The 17,008-nt window shown below is 43.8% G+C and overlaps 1 protein-coding gene across 2 annotated transcripts in view; it reads right to left on the reverse strand.

Moving 5' to 3' along the window:
* MDGA2 (MAM domain containing glycosylphosphatidylinositol anchor 2) overlaps positions 1-17,008 on the reverse strand; it is a gene marked incomplete at both ends in the record, with an annotated part of 211,291 nt that overhangs the window by 124,036 nt on the left and 70,247 nt on the right. For both annotated transcript variants that reach the window (XM_084207384.1, XM_084207383.1), the window contains one exon: positions 4,564-4,738. In XM_084207384.1, coding sequence (XP_084063510.1) covers positions 4,564-4,738 — 175 coding nt within the window. The remainder of the gene's footprint in view (positions 1-4,563; positions 4,739-17,008) is intronic.

The raw sequence follows: 17,008 nt of genomic DNA on the forward strand, positions 1-17,008 counted from the left end.
TTAATAATTATAATTTCGAATAAAATTTTAAAATAAAAAATACATTTGAAACAAAATTTAAAAAACTAAAAATAAGTTTAAATTTCTTTCTATCAAATAAATCTATTTAAATGTAAATTTAAAATAAAAATAATAAATAATTTAAATTTTATTTATAGTATATAGATTATTATTGGCTTCAAGAACCTCATGAGGGAAATCAGTACAGAAGAGCTCTTTTGGCTCCAGGGAATATAAATATAAGGAATAAAAATAGCTGGAAATGGAAGGAAACCCAATTCAGTTTGGGGAAGAACCAGACTGATCTTTTTTTTTTTTTTTAGAAAATGAAGCAGCTGAACAGAAAAACTTGGGCAGAGAGAGGATTCCTCAAAGCTCCATGATCAGATGGTTTTTAGGGTAAAAAATAAAAGTTATTAAATTGATTTTTGATAGAGCAGCGAAGGAAAAACTCAACCCTAAAAAGCAGACAGAGGTGTGAGATGAAAGAGGTCAAACTAAACCTGTGGTGTGGCCAATTCCAAGATGAAATTCCGTGGGAAATGCAATCAGAATTGACTAAAAATTTCCAGATGATTATCATTAAATCAAGCACACTCGAATCAAGACGTGGAATCATTGAAAGCATTTTTAATCCCACTTCCAGCAGGCTGTTCCAGAGCTCACTTTGGATCCCCACCGTGCCGGAAAATCCAGATGGACCAGGAGCACCCACCAAAAAAACGTGGAATAAACAGGATTTAATCCCACTCTGACACTGCAGGAACTGAGGTCTTTTAACAGCAATTTTGGGTTATTAATTCCCTCTGTACCTGCATCATTCTTCCATAAACAAAGCAGGAAAAATGGATTTCCCAAGCCAGGAAAAGCAGGCGTTGATGGCAAAGGCCACCTGACGTGCTCGACGTGGAATAATTGTTACAAATTGGGAGTATTAGCATCTTAAGTCAGTAATTATTGGTTTCATAATCCCAAACCTAATTAATGCTCGTTCCTCCACTTCTTAAATGACAGAAACTTAATTTTGTGGAATTAATGAACAACAAACTGGGTTAGGAAAGTCTGGTTTTAGAGCACATCCATCTCTACTTAGAGAAATTTTTCCAGAGGCTCCTTAAAAGGTTTAAATAAATCCCTGTTAAAAGGGAAATTTGGAATTAATTGGGTATAAATAATGAGGAGGGGCTCCTGGAGAGACCCCGCTGCTCTCTCCCTGCCTTATTCCGGATTTTAAATGGTCTAAAAGGAGAATAAAAATAATTGAATAGAGAAAAAAAGAAATAGTTGATTATTTCTTCATTTATAATAAACAAGGGAGTGCAGAGCGGGTGGTGGAGATGATCCAAGGCTTCGAGCATTTATCCTGTGAGGAAAGCTTGGGAGAATTGGGATTATTTCCATGGAAAAGGCTCCAGGGAGAGCTCAGAGTTCCTGGCAGGGCCTGAAGGGGCTCCAGGAGAGCTGGAGAGGGACTGGGGACAAGGACAGAGGGACAGGAGCCAGGGAATGGCTTTTAGTTGAAAAAGGAGAGATTTGGGAATTGGGAATTGGGAATTCCTGGTTGGGCTGGAATTGCCAGAGCAGCTGTGGCTGCCCCTGGATCCCTGGCAGTGCCCAAGGCCAGGCTGGACACTGGGACACCCTGGGACAGTGGGAGGTGTCCCTGCCATGGACACTGGGACACCCTGGGACAGTGGGAGGTGTCCCTGCCATGGCAGGGTCTGGAATGGGATGGGATTTAAGGTTTGTTCCAACCCAAACCCTTCTGGAATTCTGGGAGTGAACCCAAAGCAAATTTCACAGTCTGGAGTCCGGAGGAGGCTCCAGGATGATCCAAGGGCTGGAGCAGCTCTGGTGGGAGAGCTGGGAATGTTCACCTGGAGAAGAGAAGGCTCCAGGGAGACCCCAGAGCCCCTTCCAGGGCTAAAGCAATCCCAAACCTTTGCATTTCTCACTGCAATCCCAAAACTTTGTATTCCTCACCATAATCCAAATCTTTTCTATTTTTTCCTGCAATCCCAACCCCTCACATTTTCACTGACATTCAAATATTTCTTATTTTTCACCACAATCCCAACCCTTCACATTTTTCCCTGCAATCCAAACCCTTCACACTTTTCCCTGCATTCCAAATCCTTCACATTTTTTCCCTGCAATCCACACCCTTCAGACTTTTCACTGCAATTCACATCCTTCTGACTTTTCAATTCACATCCTTCTGACTTTTCACTGCAATTCACATCCTTTACACTTTCAGTCCAACCCCAGCCCTTCACATTTTTCACCACAATCCAAATCTTTCACATTTTCCCTATAATCTCAATCCTTTACATTCTTCACCACAATCCAAATCCTTCACATTTTTTCCCTGCTATCCAAATCCTTTGTGTTTCTCATGGCAATCCCAATCTTTCCTATTTTTCACCACAATCCCGATCCTTCACGTTTTTCACTGAAATAAAAATATCTCTTATTTTTCACCACAATCCACATCCATCACATTTTCCCTTCATTCCCAATCCTTCAGTTTCTTCCTTGTCATCTACATCCTTCAGATTTTTCACTGCAATCCAGATCCTTCATATTTTGTACCACAGTCCCAATCCTTCACATCCTTCACCATAATCCTAATCCTTCATATTTTTGCCATAATCCCAACCCTTCACATTTTTCACTACAATCCCAATCCTTCACTTTTTTCACTACAATTCAAATCCATCACATTTTTCCCCACAATCCCAATCCTTCACATCCTTCACCACAATCCCAACCCTTCACTTTTTTCACTACAATCCAAATCCATCACATTTTTCACCACCATCCCAGTCCTTCACATTTTTCACTGCGATCCCAACCTTCATATTTTTGCTCAAATCCAAATCCTTCACATTTTTTTCCTACCACCTCAATCCTTCACACTTTTCCCTGCGATTCCAGTCCTTCCCATCCCTCACCACAATCCCAATCATCCACGTTTTTCCCTGCAATCACAACCCTTCACATTTTTAACTACAATCCCAATGCTTCACTTTTTTGACTCCAGTTCCAATCCTTCCCTTTTCCCCCCACAATCCCAATCTTTCACATCCTTCACCACAATCCCAATCCTTCTCTTTTTTCACCACAATCCCAATCCTTCACTTTTCTCAGTACAATCCCAATCCTTCACATTTTCTTTGCAATCCAAATCCATCCCATTTTCCACCACAATCCCAGTCCTTCACATTTTTAACTACAATCCCAATCCTTCACATTTTTCTTGCAATCCAATTCCATTCCATTTTTCACCGCTATCCTAACCTTCATATTTTCACTCCAATCCAAATCCTTCGCATTTTTTTCCTGCCATCCCAATCCTTCACACTTTTCCCTGCAATCCCAGTCCTTCCCATCCCTCACCACAATCCCAATCATCCACGTTTTTCCCTGCAATCCCAACCCTTCCCATTTTTAACTACAATCCCACTGCTTCACTTTTTTCACTCCAATTCCAATCCTTCCCTTTTTCCCCCACAATCCAAATCCTTCACATCCTGCAAGACAATCCCAATCCTTCTCTTTTTTCACTCCAATCCCAATCCTTCACATTTTCCTTGCAATCCAAATCCATCACATTTTCCACCACAATCCCAGTCCTTCACATTTTTAACTACAATCCAAATCCTTCACTTTTTTCACTCTAGTCCCAATCCTTCACATTTTTCACCACAATCCCAATCCTTCACATTTTTCACCACAATCCAAATCCTTCACATTATTCACTACAATCCCAATCCTTCACATTTTCCTTGCAATTCAAATCCATCACATTTTTCACCGCTATCCCAACCTTCATATTTTCACTCCAATCCAAATCCTTCGCATTTTTTTCCTGCAATCCCAACTCTTCACATTTTTAACTACAATCCCAATGCTTCACTTTTTTCACTCCAATTCCAATCCTTCCCTTTTCCCCCCACAATCCAAATCCTTCACATCCTTCAAGACAATCCCAATCCTTCTCTTTTTTCACTACAATCCCAATCCCAATCCTTCACATTTTCCTTGCAATCCAAATCCATCACATTTTCCACCACAATCCCAATCGTTCACATTTTTCACTACAATCCAAATCCTTCACATTTTTTTCCTGCAATCCCAACCTTCACATTTTTAACTACAATCCAAATCCTTCACTTTTTTCACTCTAGTCCCAATCCTTCACTTTTTCACTCCAATCCCAATCCTTCACATTTTCCTTGCAGTCCAAATCCATCCCATTTTTCACCGCGATCCCAACCTTCATATTTTCACTCCAATCCAAATCCTTCACATTCTTATCCTGCCACCTCAATCCTTCACACTTTTCCCTGCAATTCCAGTCCTTCCCATCCCTCACCACAATCCCAATCATCCACGTTTTTCCCTGCAATCCCAACCCTTCACATTCCGTTAAAACTCCGCAAACCCGCGGCATCCGCCATTAAAATTGGGATTCCCGAGGAGCCGAACATTTCTTGGGAACAACAGATGTTTTAAGGCATTCCTAAAGGACCAAAGGCAGAATTCCAAGGATTTACTCACAGTACACGTCCACTCGGATGGATTTGATGGCCGGGGAGCCCAGGCCGTTCTCAGCCTTGCAGTAGTAGCGGCCTCCCTGGTGTCTCTGGATGTTGGAAATCCTCAGGGTTTCGTTGAAGACACTGGAATCTTGGAATCTGTCAGAGGCACTTCCTGCTGTTTTGGTCCACCTGATCTGAGCAAGCACCAAAAACCAGGATTACCTTTAGGTCTGGAAAATGGGCAGAGTCTAAACCTCAGCACTGAAATCCAGGATAACTTTAGGTCTGGAAAATGGGCAGAGTCTAAACCTCAGCACTGAAATCCAGGATAGCTTTAGGTCTGGAAAATGGGCAGAGTCTAAACCTCAGCACTGAAATCCAGGCTAACTTTAGGTCTGGAAAATGGGCAGAGTCTGAATAATGGGCAGATTCTGAAACTCAACACCAATATCCAGGATTACCTTTAGGTCTGGAAAATGGGCAGGGTCTGGAAAATGGGTAGATTCTGAAACTCAACACCAATATCCAGGATTACCTTTAGGTCTGGAAAATGGGCAGAGTCTAAACCTTGGCACCAAAAACCAGGATAGCTTTAGGTGTGGAAATGGGTAGAGTCTAAAGCTCAGCACAAAAATCCAAGATTACTTTTGGTCTGGAAAATGGGCAGAGTCTGAAACTTGGCACCAAAAACCAGGATTACCTTTAGGTCTGGAAAATGGGCAGGGTCTGGAAAATGGGCAGATTCTGAAACTCAACACCAATATCCAGGATTACCTTTAGGTCTGGAAAATGGGCAGAGTCTAAATCTCGGCACTGAAATCCAGGATAACTTTAGGTGTGGAAATGGGTAGAGTCTAAAGCTCAGCACAAAAATCCAAGATTACTTTTGGTCTGGAAAATGGGCAGATTCTGAAACTTGGCACTAAAAACCAGGATAACTAAGTCTGGAAAACAGGCACAGTCTAAAATTCGTCTCCAAAACCCAGGATTACCTTTAGGTCTGGAAAATGTGCACAGTCTAAAACTCAGCACCAAACCACAGGATTTGTGTGAGTGGCACCAGGATTTCCCCTTGGATGACTCAGGGAAATTCCCAAGAAACCCAACAGCTCATGGGAACAAACACTTCATCCAGGAGTCCCTGAGGAGCAGCATCTCGTGGGACCATGGAATGGTTTGGGTTGGAGGAGTTGAAGGATCCTGCTCCAGGCCCTGCCATGGCAGGGACATCTCCCACTATCCCAGGTTGCTCCAAGCCTTGAACATTCCCAGGGATTTCTGATCTGTGGGATTTGAGGCTGCCTGTGCTGGGTCTGGGAGGAGAAATGAATTCAAATTTCCTTTTTTTTTTTTTTTCCTGATGGTTTTCTTATTTTTGTAATCACAGAATCATGGGAGAGTTTGGATGGGAAAGGACCTTAAATCCCATCCAATTCCAATGCAGGGACACTTTCCACCATGTCAGGGTGCTCCAAGCCCCAGTTCTCCAGGAAAGCTGGAGAGGGACATGGGATGGAAGGACAAGAGGCAGGGAGTGGCTTTGAGTTGGAAAAGGGGAGATTTAGGTTGGATATTGGGAAGGAATTCCTGGCTGGGAGGGTGGGGAGGGGCTGGGATGGAATTCCCAGAGCAGCTGTGGCTGCCCCTGGATCCCTGGCAGTGCCCAAGGCCAGGTTGGACACTGGGGTTGGAGCAGCCTGGGACAGTGGGAGGTGGAATGGGAAAGGGGCTGCAAAGGGATGGGATTTAAGGTCCCTTCCTATCCAAACCATTCCTGGATTCTGTGATTCCATGAACACAGGGAATGGCCTCCCACCTCCAAAGCATAAATTGCCTTTATGGGCCAACTCGTGCCCTTGGATTGCACATCTCAGCATTTCCTTTTTTCCAGGGAAACTTTTTCCTGATCAGGAAATTTTTTCCTGATCCAAGGAAAAGCCAGCAGTGACAGGAGCTGTGAACAGGCAGGACATGAGCATCTGGATTCTGTGCCAAGGATCCCAAGGAAATTGCTCTTTTCCAGCTCGGTTGTTGTAACACATTGGGAAAAGATTTCCTTTTATTTTCCAGCAGAGGAAAACTGTGGAAAATTATGGAAAAAATCAGCAACAAACCCACAAAGCTACAACTCCTATGGAAAAGTGTCAGTGTTTTCTTTCACTTTATTCCAGAGTAATCCTGAAACTGGAATCTGAGGATGTCTCCAAAAACAATAAAATCAATTAAATAAAATCAGTTTTTAAAATCCATTCCTTCACATTGGAATTCAGATTTTACACATTGGCATCCAAACTCTGGAAAATCAGGCAGATATCCAAGGGGTCTGAATCCCAAAAATTTGGGATTTGGCTTTGGAATTGCAGAGGAAACTTTCCTTACACTTCAAGGCTGAAAGTCCAAATATTACTGGAAAAATAAAAGGATTTTAAGGAATTGCTGAATAATTTAAAAGGGTTTTAATGAGTTGATCCTGAGAAAAAAACAGTTCATTCTTATGTAAATCAGTAAAACTTCAGGTAAAAAATGGTTAAAAATAATAAATTGATAAAATTCCTTTATCCTGCTCATTTGAATCAATCTTTTTTTTATGGAAAAGTAGGATTTAGGGAAGTACCCACAAATTCTTTCCCAAAAATCTTGGAATAACCTGGCCAATGATTAATTGAAACAATTAATCTTTGATTACTTTGGATTACTTTGATTCCAGTGTTGTTCCTTTGGACTTGCAGACGTTTTCCTGCTTCCAAAAATCTAATACTTTAATCCTGAATAATCCATAAACACTTTTTCTATCAATACCCCACTGAAGAATGATGGATTTTCCATCCTGCATGGCTGGAAAATGCCTTTTTCAGCATTAACTGGGAGCTGAGGTCAGAAATTTCTCTGAGTTTTTTACAGGATTATTTGAACCTTCCTGGTGGGAAACCAGGAAGGTGCCTGGACTGGCACTGACCTAAATTATCCCAGGAATTTGAGGAAATTATCTGAACAGCTCCAAATTTTGGGTATTTTTTTAATTCTCCCTGCTTTTTTATTCAGCAACTTTAATTAAAGTTTAAAAAATTCACCTTCATAATAAAGATTAATAAAAAACAAATTATTTAAGGGCAGAAAGAAGCAGACAAAACTCCATTGGAATTCCTAATAATTTCTTTTTATGGAGGCTTTCCAATAATAGAATTCCATGTCAAACCTCTGAAATCACAAACACATCCTCATAACTTCAGTGCCTGGGAATTCCCTGGAACTCTTTAAGGGCAAATAAATACAACACATTTTGTCATTTTGAGATTCTAAATGAGCACAAAATCAAGCCCGGGGATGAGAACCCCATAAAATCCAAATTCAGACTCTCTTTTCCCTTGTGGCCCTGTCTAAGTCCTATTTTTTTTTTCTTTTTCCCAGGGACAGAAGAAGTTGCTGTTGTTGCCATCCAGGTTCAGGAATTGATCAAATCCTCGCATTTTAGGGGAAAAAAGGGCTGGGGTTTAATTAAACCCACAGGAAAGAGCTGAAAACCAGGAAGGAGGGGAACTGGGAGAGCTGGAAAGAAGGGAATTGGATCCAAGGATGAGGCAATTCCAGGAATTCTGTGCAGGAGTCACCTCCCAGGAGCCAGAATTGTTCAAAAATGAACCTCTGCTAGGGAATCAGGATAATTGGGAATGTTCCCTGGAGAGGAGAAGGCTCCAGGCAGAGCTCAGAGCCCCTGGCAGGGCCTGGAGGGGCTCCAGGAGAGCTGGAGAGGGACTGGGGACAAGGACAGAGGGACAGGAGCCAGGGAATGGTTGCCAGTGCCAGAGGGCAGGGATGGGTGGGAGATTGGGAACTGGGAATTCCTGGCTGGGCTGGGATTGCCAGAGCAGCTGTGGCTGCCCCTGGATCCCTGGCAGTGCCCAAGGCCAGGCTGGACACTGGGACACCCTGGGACAGTGGGAGGTGTCCCTGCCATGGCAGGGCTGGGTTTGGAATAAAATGGTTTTTAACGTCCCTTCGAACCCATTCCAGGATTCCATGGAAAGAACTGGGAATGGGGAGATGATCCCAGTGCTCACCAGTGCTCCACAGTGAGCACTGCTCAGAATCCCCAGTCAGCTAAAAAATACAGTTTTGTTCCATAAACCAGAAAATAATTAGAGCAGGAATTTCCCATTCCCTCCATCCAAAGCTTCTACAATTCCCTTGGATTAAAATCCAAGGAAAGGGCCCTCTCTGAGGGGTGAAACCTTGGGAAGATGGGGAGTGTCAAGCAAAGGTCTGGGAAAAAAACCACGGAACTCATTAAAATAATAAAAATTTCCTCAGGAAAGCAAGGGATAAACTCAGCAATGGTGCAATATCCCAGGAAAAATCAGGGAATAACCATTATCAGATTTAAAACACCCGGGGGGAGCAGAAATCGATCGTGGATTAATTCCCAATGTAAAAGGCAAAGTTAAGGAAGTAACAAAATGGAATCATTTTCTGTGTGCTCAGCCCCAAATGTTCATGCAAAACTTCTTCCACCCATGATGTTCTATTAAATCAGAGTCACCACTTCCTGAGAACTTTTCTGGGAATGCTGGAAGTTTCAGGGTGGACCCAGGGACTGGAAATCTCCTCCTCACCACCAGGATCAGCTCCATTAAACCATTCCCAGGTTCAGGATTTCCACCACCCAACTGCCACCAATGCACCACCCTCAGTGTCCAAAGGGGCAAATCCCATTTTTTCCCTAAAAATCATTGAGCATTCCAAGTTTTCCCAGGAATTTGCCTCTCTGGACAACCTCTGAGGTCCCAGTTTATGCCAAGCTGTTACCCCAACCCAGAGGCTGTGCCCTCACCCACTTTGGGAATGGGATCTTTGGAGGGTGGAGATCTTTGGAGCTGCTCCCTCCCACCCCAAACAGGACAGGGAGCCAGCAGCTCCCTGTTCCCACAGGGATTTGTTTCCCTCAAGAGTAAAAAGGCATCAAAATGTGTTTGTGTCATTAAATTCAAACGCTGCAGTCTAAACAGAGAGGGGAAAATGCCGAAAATGGATTTTTTTCCACTTCAACTTCAATCCTCAGAGCTGAATCATGGTTCAAAGTGACAAAGCCATCGTGAAACCCAGGCAGTTCAAACTGAGACTTTTTTCCCCACTTAAAACAACAATTTCAGGTGTTGTTTCTGCTTTTCCTTCTCTCCATCTCCACTCATTTTACTCCCCTTGAAGGAGTAAAAAACAGGGAAGCAGCTTCACAGAGTGTTCCCAAAATGCTGTCAGGGATGACAACGACTCAGCTGAGCTCCACACCAGGAAATGTTTCTTCTCTAATCTTTCAGCAATAAAAATCTTGACTCCATTACCTGTCACAGTCATTAGGGGAGGGATTTTGTGGCTGACACGAAGATTTGGGGCTGGGAAGTGTCATAAATAAAGGAACCCAAATAAAAACCCCAAACAAACAAAAAGACAAAACAAAACCAACCAAGCTCTCCTTCAAAAACCCCAAACTGGTTTTCAGGAGATTCCTGTCCCTCAAAATTTCATAGAATTGTGAAGGTTGGAAAAGCCCTCCAAGATCATGAGGTCCAACATGGCACTGCCAAGGCCACCACTGCCCCATGTCCCCAGGTGCCACATCCACAGGGATTTCAATCCCTCCAGGCATGGGGACTCCACCCTGTACCTGTGCCAGGCCTGGGGAACCCTTTCAGGGAAGAAATGTTCCCAAATATCCAATCTAAACCTCACAGAATCCCTGAGGCTGGAAAAGAGCTCCAAGGTCAGAGTCCCAGCTGTGCCCCGTGCCCACCTTGTCCCCAGCCCAGAGCTCTGAGTGCCACCTCCAGGGGACACCTGCAGGGCTGGGCACTGCAACCCTCCCTGGGCAGTGCCAGTGCCTGAGCCCCCTTTCCATGGGGAAATTCCTGCTGTGCCCACCCTGAGCTGCCCTGGCCCAGCCTGGGGCCGTTCCCTCTGCTCCTGTCCCTGTTCCCTGGAGCACAGCCCGACCCCCCGGCTGTCCCCTCCTGCCAGGAGCTGTGCAGAGCCACAAGGGCCCCCTGAGCCTCCTTTGCTCCAGCCTGAGCCCCTGCCCAGCTCCTCAGGAATTCTCCAGCCCCTTCCCAGCTCCTCAGGGATTCTCCAGCCCCTTCCCAGCTCTGTTCCCTTCCCTGGACACAATCTCCAGCCCCTCCAGTCCTTCCTGTCATGAATGATCCCAGCTGACCCCAGGATCTGAGGTGGGGCCTCACCAGTGTCCAGCTCAGTATCCAAAGTTTCACCCATCCCAAATTTTTTTCTCCATCAGGCCCACACAACATTTCCTCCCTCCTCCAAGGCAGATTCCACAGGAAGCCAGGCTGGTTTTTGGGAAGCCTACTCTAGACCAGACTAAATCCAGCTCAGTGGAGCTCCCCCAAGGCCAGGTTTAAGGGGCTCTGTTCCCTCCACCTCATGCTCTGGAACATCACTGATGTTATTGATTCCCTTCAGATCAAAATCAGCCTGTTTGATTAAAGCTGTTCCCATTTTTAAAACTCCATTAGAAATAATACAGAAAAATCATGCTGTCCTTCAGACAGTGCCAACAGCACAGGAAGAAACTCCAGGAAAATCCCTAAATATTGGGAGTTGATGCATCCCAGGTTATGTTCACACCAGAGCTTGTTGGTATTTCCAGAATATTCTGGCAAGACTGAAAATGAACTCCAACCTCATTTCCAGGAAATTTTCTGAATTAAATCCCAAGTCCCAATGATACAAACCCTAAATTTGTCAGTAATCCAAACCCTAAATATCAATGATCCAAACCCTAAGTTTCCCAGTGATCCTAACACTAAATCTAAATGATCCAAACCCTAAATCTCCCAGTGATCCAAACCTTAAATCTCCCAGAGATCCAAACCCTAAATCTCAATGATCCAAACCCTAAATTTTCCAGAGATCCAAACCTTAAATCTCCCTGTGATCCAAACTCTAAATCTCAATGATCCAAACCCTAAATTTTCCAGAGATCCAAACCCTAAATCTCCCAATGATGTAACCATAAATCTCCCAGAGATCCAAACCTTAAATATCCCAGTGATCCAAACCCTAAATCTCCCAGTGATCCAAACCTTAAATATCCCAGTGATCCAAACCCTAAATCTCCCAGTGATCCAAACCTTAAATCTCCCAGCGATCCAAACCCTAAATCTCCTAGTGATGCAAACCCTAAACCTCAAAGATCCAAACCTTAAATCTCCCAGTGATCTAAACCCTAAATCTTAAAGATCCAAACATTCAATCTCCCAGTGATCCAAACCTTAATTGCCCCAGTGATCCAAACCTTAATTGCCCCAGTGATACAAACCCTAAGTTTCCCAGTGATCCCAATCAGCTGTGCCATATTTTCCTCTCACGGGATCCCAATTCCTCCCGATGCTCTCGCTGATCCCAAAATGGGAGTGAGAGTCTGAACTGCCACTGAGTTCAGCTGTGGTGACAAAGAAAGGGGCTGACATTTGATTTTGCTGGAAAAGTGAAAGAACTGGGGAGGAGGAGCAGAGAAAATGGGAAAAGGGTGGGAATCTCGATAAGAGGGATTTGGCAGCCCAGCTTGGCCAGGCAGGAGCAGCAGCTGCTGAGAACGAGTCACAGATCCTGCAAAAACTCCCTGATTCCTTAAAAAAATAGATATTCCATATAAAATATTCCTTGGAAAACCAGGAATCAGAGTAACTGGCTGAACAAGGGTTATTTGTTTGGGATTTTTCCTAAAAAAAAAATCACTTTTTCCTTTGAAATGACAAGGTCCTGATGGTCACAAAGTACTAAAAAATGTGATGACACAAAATTCTGGGACCTAAACACGTTCCAAAAAGGAGATTATTCCTTGGTGGGAATTTATTCCATCAATACCTTCTTCTCCCAGTCATTGGATGCAACTTTTCCATCAGGCAATTCCAAAATATCAGCCTGAGCACATCCTGCCTGCGCACTCCAGGTGCTGGAGACAGGACAAGGAATATGTGGAATAAGTCAGGATGGAAATTCCAAAGGTTTTGACTCAATGTTTCCATGTTTTTTGCTCTGTGAACACTGATTTTCCCTTTTTTTCCAGAGGATAAACTGGCAAAGTCTCCTCCAGACAGGAAAACACCTCAAACAATGTTAAAAAAACACTGGAAAAGGATCAAATCTCTCCTTCCCCAAACCTGGCACGGCTTAAAAAGATCCCAGCGATTCCTTTGTTCTGGGAAAAGGAATTGGAAAGGTGTTGGCATCCCACTGGCTGAGATTCCAGCTCATTTCCAATTCCAGGAGAAGAAAAACTCGGCAAACTCCAGTAATCCCAAACAGCATCATTCATGTCTTGTGGAGCACTCCTGGCACACCTTCCAACAACTCCCACCAGTGCCAAGGAACGGAATCTGGGAACGCTTCCCACATTTCAGGAGAATTGCAAGGGGATGCAAAGAAAAAAAGAAATTAAAAAAAAAAGGCCTGGATCAGTTTGCAGCTAGGAATAAAACCAGGACTAAGGGCTTGGGATTAAGGGTTTGGAAAGGCAGGGTTAAGGGAATCAGCACAATGGGAAGCAACGATGGGAATTTCCAAAGAGAAGGGAAGAGAGCTAAAAACCAGGGAATGTTTGAAACTGGACAAAACAGCACTGGGAAAAGGGGACAGCTCTAACCCACAGCTACCTGAGGGACTAGGGACAGGAGCCAGGGAATGGCTGCCAGTGCCAGAGGGCAGGGATGGGTGGGAGATTGGGAACTGGGAATTCCTGGCTGGGCTGGAATTGCCAGAGCAGCTGTGGCTGCTCCTGGATCCCTGGCAGTGCCCAAGGCCAGGCTGGACACTGGGACACCCTGGGACAGTGGGAGGTGTCCCTGCCATGGACACTGGGACACCCTGGGGCAGTGGGAGGTGTCCCTGCCATGGACACTGGGACACCCTGGGACAGTGGGAGGTGTCCCTGCCATGGCAGGGGTGGCACTGGTGGAATTTTAGGCTCTCCCAACTCAAATCATTCCAACAGCTGATGGCTCTTCCCAACAACACCATTTCAACCTAAATCATCCCAAGATTCTGTAGCACTTAAGGGCTTTTCCCAGTTTCACCATTCCAGCCCATCCATTCATGGAATGGTGGTGTTGGAAACCCAACCCATCCATTCCATGATTCCACTGCACCCAGAGGCTCTTCCCAGCTACACCATTCCAACCCAAACCACTCCATGATCCTGTAGCAGTGGAAGGCTCGTCCCAACATCATTCCAACCCAAACCATTCCAAGATTCCACTACCTCTAAGGCTCTTCCCAACTACACCATTCCAATCCAAACCATTTCAATTTCCTACATCAATTCCAATCCAGCCATCCTGGATTTTCCAGACTTGAAGGATTTTTTCCTCTCTTTTATTTAATTCATCTTTCTTTGGCTCTGGTGCAAATTCCCTGGATTTCTTTCCCACAGCACTGTAAGGCTCTTCCCAACAACACCATTCCAACCCAAACCATTCATGGAATGGTGTTGTTGGGAACCAAACCCATCCATTCCATGATTCTACGGCACTTGAAGGCTCTTCCCAGCTACGCCATTCCAACCCAAAACATTCCAACATTCCACAGAACTCAAAGGCTCTTCCCAGATACACCATTCCAACCCAAACCATTCCAATATTCCACAGCACTCAAAGGCTCTTCCCAGATACACCATTCCAACCCAAATCATTCCATGATCCCACAGCCTTTGAAGGCTCTTCCCAGCCACACCATTCCAAGATTCCACAGCACTCAAAGTCTCTTCCCAACCACACCATTCCATGATTCCACAACAGCTGAAGGCTTTTCCCATCATTCCAACCCAAACCATTCCATGATCCCACAGCACTTGAAGGCTCTTCCCAGCTACCCCATTCCAACCCAAACTATTCCAGCATTCCACAGAACTCAAAGGCTCTTCCCAACTAACCATTCCAACCCAAAACATTCCAACATTCCACAGCACTCAAAGACTCTTCCCAGCTACCCCATTCCAACCCAAACCATTCCATGATCCCACAGCACTTGAAGGCTCTTCCCAGCTACCCCATTCCAACCCAAACTATTCCAGCATTCCACAGAACTCAAAGGCTCTTCCCAACTAACCATTCCAACCCAAAACATTCCAACATTCCACAGACTCAAAGACTCTTCCCAGCTACCCCATTCTAACCCAAACCATTCCAGCATTCCACAGCACTCAAAGGCTCTTCCCAACAACCCCATTCCAACCCAAATCATTCCATGATCCCACAGCATTTGAAGGCTCTTCCCAGCCACACCATTCCAGGATTCCGTAGCACTCAAAGTCTCTTCCCAACTACACCATTCCATGATTCCACAACAGCTGAAGGCTTTTCCCATCATTCCAACCCAAACCATTCCATGATCCCACAGCACTTGAAGGCTCCTCCCAGCTACCCCATTCCAACCCAAACCATTCCAGCATTCCACAGCACTCAAAGGCTCTTCCCAACTACACCATTCCAACCCAAACCATTCATGGAATGGTGTTGTTGGGAACCCAACCCATCCATTCCAACATTCCACAGCACTCAAAGGCTCTTCCCAACAACACCATTCCAACCCAAACCATTCCAACATTCCACAGCACTCAAAGGCTCTTCCCAGCTACCCCATTCCAACCCAAACCATCCCATGATTCTGTTGAAGTTGAAGGCTCCTCCCACTGCACCATTCCACCATTCCACAATGGTTGAAGGCTCTTCCCAGCCCCACCATTCCAACCCAAACCATTCCAACATTCCACAGCACTCAAAGGCTCTTCCCAGCTACCCCATTCCAACCCAAACCATTCCATGATCCCACAGCCTTTGAAGGCTCTTCCCAGCCACACCATTCCAAGATTCCACAGCACTCAAAGTCTCTTCCCAACCACACCATTCCATGATTCTACAACAGCTGAAGGCTTTTCCCAACACCATCATTCCAACCCAAACCATCCCATGACTCTGTAGAAGTTGAAGGCTCCTCCCACTGCACCATTCCACCATTCCACAATGGTTGAAGGCTTTTCCCAGCGCCACCATTCCAACCCAAACCACTCCAGTTCCACACATGGGAAGGTCTCCTGGATTTCCCAAACTTGCAGGATTATTTCTCTTTTGTTGTAATTCCACTTTCTTCGGCCGTGGTGCAAATCCCCTGGATTTTGCCGGCGCTTTCTCCTTAACGATGTATTTACCTAATTAGCATAATTGTCAGCAATTATGTAATTAGCGTTCATATGTGTAATCATTGGAACATGTAATTAGCCCTAATTACACCATTAAAGCCTGCGAGTCAGAAATATCTTTATCATTTTGATTGACAGGCATATGGGAAGGGGGGGAAGGAAAAAATCCCACTCGTTATTTTTATCCCCTTGAATCACGAAATCTGCAGGAGGATCCAGGATTCAGCCCAGAATGGAGTTGGAATTATTTAAAAATCTGATATTATTGATCCAAATGATAACGAGGTTATTCCGTTGGAAGAGGAGGAGAAAAAACTTCTCAGAAATCAGGAGAATTCAGGAAAGTGCAGCAAAATTTTTATGGAAAAAAAATTTGTCATTGTTTTGAAACATTTAATTTTTCATGTCTAATATTCTAATATGAAAATTAAGGAAAGAGTCCCCAAATGTAGCAAGATTTTTCTGGAAAAAGAAATTAAGAATTATCAAAGATAAAGAAGAAAATTCAGGAAAGAGGCACCAAGAGCAGCAAGATTTCCCTGTAAAAAGAAATTAAGAATTATCTGGAAATATTTAATTTTTAATTCTACTATTGACTGGATTTGAGGAAGATAAATAATACAGGAAAAGAGAAAACAGAGAACAGCAGTGAGGTTTTTCTGTAAAGAAATCAGGAATTATCTGGAAATATTTTAATTCTAATATCACTGGATTTTAGGAAGAAAAATAATGCAGAAAAAGAGAAAAACCCTACAGAAATTGTTCTATGGAGATGCTGTTGCATCCTAGAAAAGGACTTTTAAACTCCTTGGATTTTTAGCCCCTCTGAGAAAACCAGATTTATTTGAAAACTCAATATTTAGGTTCAGTTTGTTTTATTTTAACATCTGTGCTGAGGGCCTGTAGGACAGCACTAGAACAAACATCTGGCATGGAATAATTTAATTGGGACAGCAAAAATAGGGATTTCAATTATTTTTAAATAGTATCACTTTACTTTTAAATATTACTTTTAAATATTGACCCCAATTAAATATTTGAATTTATTTCAACTTCTGCTCTTCTAGTTCAGGGTTCTTGGGTTTTTTAGAAGTTTATTTTAAAAAGACAAAAAAAAAATTGAAAATCAAGTGGCTGAGCTACCCAAAAACTTGGGAGGAGTAGAGGGGAAGCCTTAAAAAGCGATATTTGGGAATAAATCTTAGTTGGAAATATTAATATTCCTGGATAAAGATTTTCCAGCCTGATAAACTCCACTGCA

The sequence above is a fragment of the Fringilla coelebs genome (assembly GCF_963513975.1).
Source record: "Fringilla coelebs genome assembly, chromosome: 6".
Taxonomy (NCBI): Eukaryota; Metazoa; Chordata; class Aves; order Passeriformes; family Fringillidae; genus Fringilla; species Fringilla coelebs.